This window comes from Suricata suricatta, chromosome 10 (assembly GCF_006229205.1).
Source record: "Suricata suricatta isolate VVHF042 chromosome 10, meerkat_22Aug2017_6uvM2_HiC, whole genome shotgun sequence".
Classification (NCBI taxonomy): Eukaryota; Metazoa; Chordata; class Mammalia; order Carnivora; family Herpestidae; genus Suricata; species Suricata suricatta.
The window spans coordinates 61,647,557-61,657,929 of NC_043709.1; the positions used below are offsets into that span (position 1 = coordinate 61,647,557).

Here is a 10,373-nt window from a genome sequence, read left to right on the forward strand (position 1 = left end):
AACAAGCCTCTCCCCTTCATTAACTGAGTCCCCCAGAGGGACCACAACCAGGGACATCTGTCATGCAAATAAGCTGGAGCATGAATGGTGAGACCCATTTGGGGCACTCACTGCTTATGTAATAGGCAGGGTGGGGTGGGGGGCAGATGATCCATACCTGGAACTTGATATTTCAACCTCATTAGTCAGTCTCTGGATCATGCAATCCACTCATTAATCACCATAGCAGGGTCTCCCCACACCCAATCAACATGGCTTTCATTTCCTCATATGGAAGGAAGCAGAAATTCTCCCAAGGCTCAGGATGGGGTGATCCAGCCATTCAGACACTACAGATGGTTGGGAGGCTGTACAATGCTCAGCCTGTGCAAACATACATGGCAGCGCTGCCCAGCCACTATAACCTGAGAGCTGTGTGCCCTTCTGTTACCATCTCAAAGGATCAGAATCCTCGGACAAAAGAGGCTTTGTTCATATACGTCTGGCATCCTTCCCACTGCCATGTCTAGGAGGTAGGTGCCCTGTGCGGCTCACCTTGCTGCAGTACTAAGACTCAGCCTCAGCCTGGCTGTATCTAGCAATGTCATCAGAGTTAGCCTAGATCACAGTGCAGCCCATGTCCAGGTCCCAGCTGTTACCCAGTTTGATGATGACTGAGGTGTCTGAGATGTGGCCTTGGATAACTTTCAACTTCCGTGGGGCCAACAGCCATTCACATCACTGATACCATTGAGAGCCAGGTAGAACAGGGCCCACATTCCCCCCTCACACACACACACACACACCCACACACACACACATACACAGAGAGCCACCATTTCCAAAGCCCTCATGCCTGCAGACCCCCTCTGTTCAAAGTCCGGCCCGAGATAGAGTGAAGAGAGATGACTAATGTCTTCCCTGCCAGTACTCACATCCCCGCATACAGTGTTCTGGAAGCTGATCTCCTCCACCAGGCTGCCAGCACTTGGTCTCCCTTGTGCATGTAGGCACAGTTAACCTCCTGGAAACAGTGCACAGACAGTTCCTAGTTGTTGCAGAGATTTTCCAGGGCACTCTACCTCTCCGTCCAACGCTGGGAAATTTCCAAAACCATGTCCAGCCCTACAGAGCTGGTCGTGGGGATAGATCCAGAAGTCAGGGGTTGGGAAACTAAATTCTTCCACTCTAACAAAACGTAGTATGTGACTTTGGGGAGTTCTTTTATCTCACTGGGCCTTGCTGTAAAGAAGATCCAGAGAATCTCTGCCCTGTGGGTCTCCTGGGGTAGAAGGAGAGAAATGCCCTTCCATGCATGGAAATAAAATATGAACTTATAACTAACAGAGGGAATACTGGATGCTCCTGAGGGCTGCTGCAAGCAGCCCACTCACCTGGTTGGTTCTGACAAGCTCATTCTCCATACTTCATCAGAGAAAGGGGTTTGGAACAAGAGAAATAATCAGAGATTTGGCTAGTAGTGGAAGAGAGCAGAGAGCACACCAACATGGACCTATTACCTCCCCCCACCCAGGAAGTCTGAAATATCCCTCTGACCCCCATCTCTCATAGTATATTTCTCTAACTAAAATAACCATTACTCATTTTCAAGATCTTGGTTTTGTTATTACTCTCATATAATAAACTGCATGAGCTTCGATCCAGGAAGGCGGGTGGAATTAGCAACATACACCAATGTGTGTGAACGCTGGAGCAGAGGTGATGTCATTTCTCTGCACCCCTAGTGCCTAGCATAATTTTGGAATTGGGTTAAGTGCTCAGAACAGGTCTACAGGATGGGTGGATGAGTAGGGGTATGGCCCTTATCCTAAGCTCATAACGCAATGGGGAAAGGCTCTTAGCCGATATCTCAGCTTCTCGTCCCTTCCTGGCTCTGCCTGTCACTGCCTCTAAGGCTGATAAAAGCACAAAGTGGGTTCATGAAGGAAGAAGTCTCCAAGGCCAGTATGTCAGTGGCTCCCAGTTGTCATATCATATAACCCCTTCTGAGAGAAGCAGACCTTCCCCACCCATTCGCTTCTTGTATCCCTAGCACCTCCTGCACGTGGTTAGGGCAGGGGACAGCTGTGATGCAGTAGGGTCACAAGCCAAGGTACAGGTGAAGGTGAAGCCAGAACTGTATCTTGGAGTGATTACGCGGGAGCTGGGTTTGAGGACTCCATTAGGGGAGCTAAAGCAGGACGATCCACAGGTCATGGTGAACTAGGCTAGAAGAGATAAGGCCAGAGGAAGAGGAGAAGGATTCTGACCCCTCCTTCGCTGCCTCTCCCTTTTAAGAATCTGCACACCTGGGTCTGCCTTCCCCACCATGTGGAGTGGCCATTTTGTCACCTTCATGGGCTTGGGGTAACATAGTCAAGACAGAGCTTTGGAAAATCCTACACTCAGTCAACTCTGAAGTCCTGGCAGCATTTCTTCTACAGTTGAGGGCCTGAGTGTGCCCAAAGAGTCACGGTCTGCCAAGGCCAGTGGACTCTGCACTTTGTGCAACAACTCAGGAGGGGAAAGGCAGCTGGGTTCGGATGGTTTCTTTCAGGAAACCCTGGCAGCTTTGAGAGAAATAATGTTCCAGGGCATCCACAGGCAAGACCTCAGAGGACAAGTTTTCAAGGCAACCCATTATACTTGACGCTTGGTATGGCCAGAGAAGACTGCATCTACACCACCAAGACATGGCAAAGTCAACCCCATGACCCAAAGAGTATTTGTTCAGCCACTTCATGCTGCAGGATCAATGGACTTGGTGCATGTGGTGTGAGGGTTCCAAATACCCAGATTCCTAAAACCCACAGCTTCCCATTCACCTCCATGCCTTCTCGTGTGCCTTCAAGATTTCTCACCCCCACCCAACATTGAGTCTCTCCCTCAACAAAACCGTAAGTTCAGGGCCACACTCACCAGACAGTCTCTTTCAAAGGGCTCCCTTTGGGGACAGTTTCAGGAGCGCCAGCTCCATCCACCCACCAAAACCCAGAAAGAGGTCCAAGCAAGCATTGCATAAGGGCCCCCCTAAGTCTAATTCAAGTCCTTTGTGCTTCAGGGGTGCCTTGGTGGCTCAGTTGGTTAAGTGTCTGAGTCTTGATTTTGGCTCAGGTCATGATCCCAGGGTCATGGGATGGAGCCCCACGTTGGGCTCTGTGTTGAGCATGGAGTCTGCTTAAAACTCTCTCTATCTCCCCCTCTGCCCCTCCACTTGCTCTTGCTCTCTCTCTCTCTCTCTCTCTCTCAAAATAAGCACCTGGGTGGCTCAGTCCATTAAGGTCCAACTTTAGGTCAGGTCATGATCTCCTGGTTCATGGGTTCGAGCCCCACGTCAGGCTCTGTGTTGACAGCTCAGAACCTGGAGCCTGCTTCAGATTCTGTATCTCCCTCTCTCTCTCTCTCTGCCCCTCTCCTGCTTGTGCTCTATCTCTCTCTAAAATTAAAAAAAATTTTTTTAATTTTTAAATAAATAAATAAAATAAACCCTCCATGTTTCAGGGTAACTCTGTTTCTTCTTGTGAGGGAGACACCAAAAAAAGACTTGTCCAATACTACCATTCCCTGGAGAAACTTGGAGTAGAAATACTTGACTGAAGCCGTCAGTAATATCACCAGCAACCCTAGCTAAAGCTGGGAGTGGAACCACAAGACACTGGAGTTGAACTCCACCCTCCACAGAAAACAGCACCAAGGTTGAGTTGAAGCCCTCCAAAGTCAAGGCTAGACCAAAGGGACTCAGCCCACACGAGTGTTGAGAAAGACAGCACAGAGGGCAGAGGAGCACTCTCTAAAAATGGGCTGCCAGACATCCAACTCTAGCCAGAGCTGCCCACAAAAACCTCTGGGGTTCCAGGATTTAATTACCCTTTGCATAATAACAACTTATATTTAAAAGCAAAGGAAGCTAAGGATGATTTGCATGTTTTTCTTTAATGCTGCCTGCTGAGTTCACACTCTAGTTTCCTCTGCCCATAATTGGACGTATAATTAACTTCCATTATAATGGATTATAGCTTTCTAGAATTGGTGGCCATGACCAAGCCTTAGGTGAGGGGAAGCCTTCGGATTGGGCCTATTTTTCTAAAAGCCCAAAGCTTAGAAGTGTGGGCTCCAGCCTAGGGAAGAACTCAACCCTCACTGAGTCCCCAGAGACTCAGACCTTGCAAGGGGCCGGCATGGGGGAGAGCTGGGAGCCTCCTTTCAGATTCTGAATCCCCTCCTCAATAGAGCTTTCTGTGCTTGACCTTAAAGAAGTCACTGGACCACTCTGAGCTCACCTTCCCAATCAGGAAAATGGGCATGATAATACTGACCTCGGAAGGATGCCCTGGGGTAAAGACAAGATAATGCATTACTTTTTTTAATTTTTTTTATTATTATTGAGACATAGAGAAACAGAGCATTAGTAGGAGAGGGGCAGAGAAAGAGGGAGACACAGAATCTGAAGCAGACTCCAGGCTCTGAGTTGTCAGCACAGAGCCTGTCGTGGAGCTCGAACCCAAGAACCATGAGATCATGACCTGAGCCGAAGTCGGAAGCTTAATGGACTGAGCCACCCAGGTGGCCCATGATAGGATAATGCATTACAAAGCCCTCACACAATGGAGGCACGCCATTAATGCAATACTTGCCCCCTCCCCCCCCCAGAGTGGAGAGGGGTACAGGAAGCAATTTGGGGGACTAAGGGGTGGGGGCCCCACACTTAGGAGGAAAGGAGCTATGAGCGGAGACTGAGCAACAGAGAAGGGAAAGTTTTTGCCCAAAGGGAAATAGGATGAATATGGCAAGTAACAAACACATAAACAAATATTTATGGAGCTCTTATTAAGTGTTGGTAGGGCTCTAAATGCTTTCCTTCCTGTACCTCATTACGTCCTCCCAACAGTTTGCAGATGGGTGCTATTTACCACTCCTAACTTGCACACGAGGAAACTGAGGCTCGGAATGGTTATTCACTTGTCCAAAGTTATGACAAGAATGTGCAAGACCGACTTCAGAGACCTCTCTCCTTCGACACACACACACACTTGCTCCCCACTCCGTGTGCACGGAGACCAAGGCTCTGGGCTCCGCAGGCTGGTGGCGCCCGGTTGGGACACAAGCGGAGCCCGGTGTGCCCAGCTGGCCAGCCCCAGGACGGAACCGCTGACGATCAAGCGCCTCCAACGGGCGCAGAGGGGGGCACCCCGAGTCCGCGGCGCACGGCCCGCAAAGGTGACCAGGCGTGTCCTGGCCCCATAAAGCGCGGGCGAGGGGCGGGGGGTGAAGCCGTTTTATGGAGGTGGCTGGCGGCCCTGCCAGCTTTGATTCCCGCCTCGACGAGGCGCGAGGGCCGACCTCCAAGCTCGTAAACGCTTGGCCACGCGCTCCCGCCGGGCCCGTGGGCCGCGATATAAGGCGCAGCTCGGGCCTCGGGCTGCAGCCACCCGCCGCCGCCGCCGCACGATGTCCTGCCTGTCCTCCAGCCTCCGCGGCCCCTGCGGGGTCCGCGCCTTCAGCTGCATGTCGGCCTGCGGGCCCCGGCCCGGCCGCTGCTGCATCACCGCCGCCCCCTACCGCGGCGTCTCCTGCTACCGCGGCCTCACAGGCTTCGGGAGCCAGAGCGTCTGCGGCGGCTTCCGCGCCGGCTCCTGCGGCCGCAGCTTCGGCTACCGCTCTGGCGGCGTGTGCGGGCCCAGCCCGCCCTGCATCACCACCGTGTCGGTCAACGAGAGCCTCCTCACGCCCCTCAACCTGGAGATCGACCCCAATGCGCAGTGCGTGAAGCAGGAGGAGAAGGAGCAGATCAAGTGTCTCAACAGCAGGTTCGCTGCCTTCATCGACAAGGTGGGTGTCCTTGATCACACCCTTCCTGAACCCTATCCAGGCTCAAACTCAGGCTAGGTGCTGAAGATGAAGCCAGAAGCAGGAGGGATGTGTCCCAGGTGAATTCCCAATCTGATAGAGGCGATGAGCTAACATCCCCGGCACAGACAGACATGGAGAAATGGGCAGCATCTCCTCATCTGATAACACTATTATTATATACAATCCTTGTCCAGACAGGCAGAGTCTCCACAAACAAGGGGGATGTCCTTGATGACACTCTTCCTGAGCCTGGAAGTCCTGGCAGAACCTTGGAATTACCAGGCCAGTCTCTGGAAATGGGGAATAGGGGCTGCTGATATTTTATGTGATCATATTAGGTAGTGCATTCAAGCACTGACGCTGAAACATCTGGTGAGAGAAGTCATCATCTCTTCTCGTATTTGTTTCAGACCTTAAGATTAAATCTCATTAGGTGGTAATACATCTTCAGGATCCCTCGAATACTTGCTGTTCTCTTACTTTTAATAAAGAGAGCAAGCCTCAGGTTCAGAGTCATCTGGGACAACAGTTTCAGCTAGAATTTAATGTTTTGTGATTTGCTTTTATGTATGCCTACTGATACTGGTTTTACAACTATGGGAGTGATATAAAGTTACCCCTAAGCCCCATTTAAGTGTAAACGCTAAGCAAGTCCACTTAAAGATCAATCGTGAGTAAAATCGTACGAGGGGATGGCAAATCCTAAGTCAGCCTGTGAAGGCTTCATATTTGAGAATCACTGCCACCAGTCCAGCCCTGTGAGTGTACACAGAAGACAAGGGACACAGGGATATAAGGCAGGGGGCTGTCCAAGGCCCACAGGAAGTGGGTGACAGCGCAGGACTCCAAGCCCAGGCTCCCTCTAGCTCTCCAGGCGCCTGGGACAAGAGGGTCCAACCCATGGGGGCTGCTCCCCTTCCAATGGGAGCCGGTACATCTCAGCGGGCACTGCCAACATCCACACCCGGGAAAGACGGCCGGGCAGTGCAGCACGAAACTGTGCTGGCCCAGTGACAGGCAGCCTGGGCTCCGCATCCAGTTTTTCCCTCGATCTGCCAGGTGCCACTGGGCAGTGGCTCACCGTCTTGGCCCCAGAGTTTTCTACACCAGAGCTATGTGGGGTGCAGTGCGTGACTTCGAAAGGAAAGATGGGGGCCAAGGCAGCCACGAGACTCCCTGGCACAGCTGGCGCCCTGTCAGCTAAGACCACCTGAAGCGAGCCCATATACTATCAGCAGTCCTTGTTCCCCTTTTCTGGAAGTTCCAAGCAGAGAATTTCCCAGCTGCACTTGTTAAGTTGGGTGGAAGGACACCATGGGAGCAGTGGAGGCCCGGGGGCCCTAGCCTTGTTTGCCGACATCCTCTCTGGCCACATAGCGTGTTGTTGCCATTGCACGTCTTCAGTGCGAATGACCTCCAGTAAAGGCTTGCATGCTTCCCTTCCCCCAGCAGTCTTCGCCCTCCCAATTTTCCAGAACTTTCCCCCATTCGCATCATCTACCTAGCCTCCAGAGACCAGTGAGCATCCAACACAGGAGTTCGGGCCACCTAAGACCACACCTCCCCCTTCCTCAGGCCCCAGCCATCCTGCTTGCCCAGAGCCTGCCTGCTCTAACCCTCCCACACCTTTCCAGTTAGGTAGCCCTTCCCACCCTGACTGTCCTTTCAGACACTGCTCAGCAACCTCGAGCTGCATGCTCAGGACAGAGATCAATGAACCATGCCCTGCCCTGAGGGGAGCTCCTAGTGAAAGGCTTTCATCCTACTGCTCTACATCCCTTTCCTCCAGGAAGCCTTCCTTGATTGGCACTACTAACCCCCAGCCCAACAGTAACTCAGCACAACCGCAATGCCGTCAATTTCTCACTTTCCTCATCCAAGCCTGCCTGAACAGACCCTCACTCAGGCTTCAACAAGCAGTCGTGAAACAAGAGTTCTCCCGGTGCCTCCTCAGGTCAGGAGAGCCTGGCAGAGGCCATGCTGTCTGTCCCTTACCTCTGCACACCTCGTTGCTAGTTCTGTCTTGACTCTACCTGCTCTCCAAGAAGCACTGGGGATAACTGGCTTCCCCCACTCACTTTCCCACCACTTCCTCACCAGGTGCGCTTCCTGGAGCAGCAGAACAAGCTTCTGGAGACCAAGTGGCAGTTCTACCAGAACCGCAAGTGCTGTGAGAGCAACCTGGAGCCCCTGTTCGAGGGCTACATTGAGACGCTGAGGCGGGAGGCCGAGTGTGTGGAGGCCGACAGCGGGAGGCTGGCCTCGGAGCTCAACCACGTGCAGGAGGTGCTGGAGGGCTACAAGAAGAAGTGAGTGCTAGAAGGTGCCAGCTTGGGAAAGGTTCTTGAAGGGAGCTCCCAGCGCAGGGAGCAGCGTCTGGGTCTGTGGCTGGGACTCTGCCTGAGGATGGGGAAGAATGTGCACTCTCTGCCCTTCCTGGGGGGACATGGGATCTGTGGGAGGATAGTCTCAAGAAACGAAATGGGATGAAGTCAGAGCAGAATAGACTTGGGTTAGACCACCAGAGGAACTTGCCCAGAGGAAGAAGACAGTGACAGGGAGCCTGTGAGGAAGACTTTTCTTTTCTGGGTTGGGGTTTAAACACTGGAGAGACTGGGAGCTGCTCCCGCTACCTCATCAGCCTGTATTATTTCATTAATTCATCTGACGTTTATTGACCTCTGTGTTTGGCCCCGAGGTGGGATGGGGGAGGGAAGAGGGGGGCACCAGAACTAGTGTGGGGTTCCTACCCCCACCCCAGGAATTAAAACCAGAAACAGAGAGAAAGCCTACAAAAATGTGCACACACGTGCACACACACATACACACACACACACATCAGGAATGAGAGTTCCTGAAACAGGAAGAGCACTGGGTGACAGGGTGGACTGAGTACCCCAAAGGTGTGGGAGGGACAGATCCCTTCTAGTCCAACACTCTGATTCTATGACTACTGCCAAAAGATCCAGTTCCTGGAATGTGTTTGTCTGGGTCTTCATTCTCTTGGTTTTCTCTTCAAATCCCAGCCTAGTAAAATTCCAGCCACTGAACCTTGTGCCCTTTGCTTCCAGGTATGAAGAGGAGGTGGCCCTTAGGGCAACTGCTGAGAATGAGTTTGTGGCCCTGAAGAAGGTGAGTAACCCCAGAATATTTGTCCCACATCTCAGAAAGCAGGGCAGAGGGAGGAGGGAGCACTCAGGAATTCAGAGAGGCAACCCCTCCACTATTTCCTCCCCCCCAACCCCGAGCTCCCCAGCACTCCCCGGGTGGCCCCAGATATTGGAGTACACTGCCTGAGTTAAGCAGGGCACCTACTCCTCCATCAGAGGTAACTCCCATCTGGCCATTGGCTTCCCACATCTTTCTGCCCTGTGCCTGCCAGAGAGCAGACATTCCTAAACATTGTGGATGAAAGAGCACACAAATGCTAGGGGATGGCCACATCCGCAGGCCACCAACAGCTGTGAAATGTTGGCGTCAACAGAGCTGTGGCTCCTCACCTCTTAGACTTGATTCGCCACAAATGTCATCATGTAGACTCCCAGGAGGTCTTCCAACCACCTCTACAGGAAGAATGCAGGGGCTGCTGTGAGGAAAGTGAGGCATAGAGAGGTCAAGGGTCTTGCCCTGAGTTGCCCTGGCTTGGACGGGGCAGAACAGATCCCTGAGATGTCTTCTTCTGACCACAAATCTTGATTTCTTTCCATGAGGTGTCAGGGCAGGAAGGGCTGGGTGTCATTAGAACTGGCCCATTTGAACTCAGCCCAGCCTAAGTTTCAGTGATAATGCAAGGTGCGGATTCTGGAGTTTTCTTTCCGGTAGGTAGCAGAGGAAGTGCTGAAATTTCATCATCCCCCTCCCTTACCCAAACCTGCTTCTGAGCCCTCTAACTAGAGAAAGGACTTCACCGATGCCATGATACAAGGCACTAGGATGAGCAGCTAAGCTGGGGTGCCCTCCTGGGAGGGAAAGCTCTGTCTTGCTTTTCCAGCGAGACTCCTGTGCCACCCTCTCCCCTTTAGGATGTGGACTGCGCCTACCTCCGCAAGTCAGACCTGGAGGCCAACGCGGAGGCCCTGACTGAGGAGATCAACTTCCTGCGGCGCCTGTATGAGGAGGTAAGGGGCCGTGGTACAGATGGAAAAGGAGCAGCTGGCCTGGAAGAGGGGGCTTTGGCCTGGGACTGGCCAGGGATTCCTAGGGAGCAGCGGGTGTGCAGGAGGCTGGCTAGGGATTTGGGCTGGGAGAGGGGTGCTGCAGTCCATAAGGGTATAGATCAGGGAAAGGCTGGGAAGATTGGGTCCACGCTGTGTTGGGTGAGGCTGGGGTGTAAACAAGATCCTTCCATCTTCCCACCCCCACCGCATGCAGGAGATCCGCGTTCTCCACGCCCACATCTCAGACACCTCAGTCATCGTCAAGATGGACAACAGCCGGGACCTGAACATGGACTGCATTGTGGCCGAGATCAAGGCTCAGTACGATGACATCGCCAGCCGCAGCCGGGCTGAGGCCGAGTCCTGGTACCGCAGCAAGGTGAGGGG

At 52.8% G+C, this 10,373-nt stretch overlaps 1 protein-coding gene across 1 annotated transcript in view; it reads left to right on the forward strand.

The window, feature by feature from the left end:
* The first annotated feature begins 5,257 nt into the window (after nt 1–5,257).
* The window catches only part of LOC115305209 (keratin, type II cuticular 87-like), a 6,496-nt gene continuing 1,380 nt past the window's right edge, over nt 5,258–10,373 (forward strand). The window contains 6 exon segments of the mRNA XM_029955495.1: nt 5,258–5,333; nt 5,336–5,808; nt 7,930–8,138; nt 8,901–8,961; nt 9,852–9,947; nt 10,201–10,365. Of these exon segments, the coding sequence (XP_029811355.1) occupies nt 5,258–5,333; nt 5,336–5,808; nt 7,930–8,138; nt 8,901–8,961; nt 9,852–9,947; nt 10,201–10,365 (1,080 nt within the window).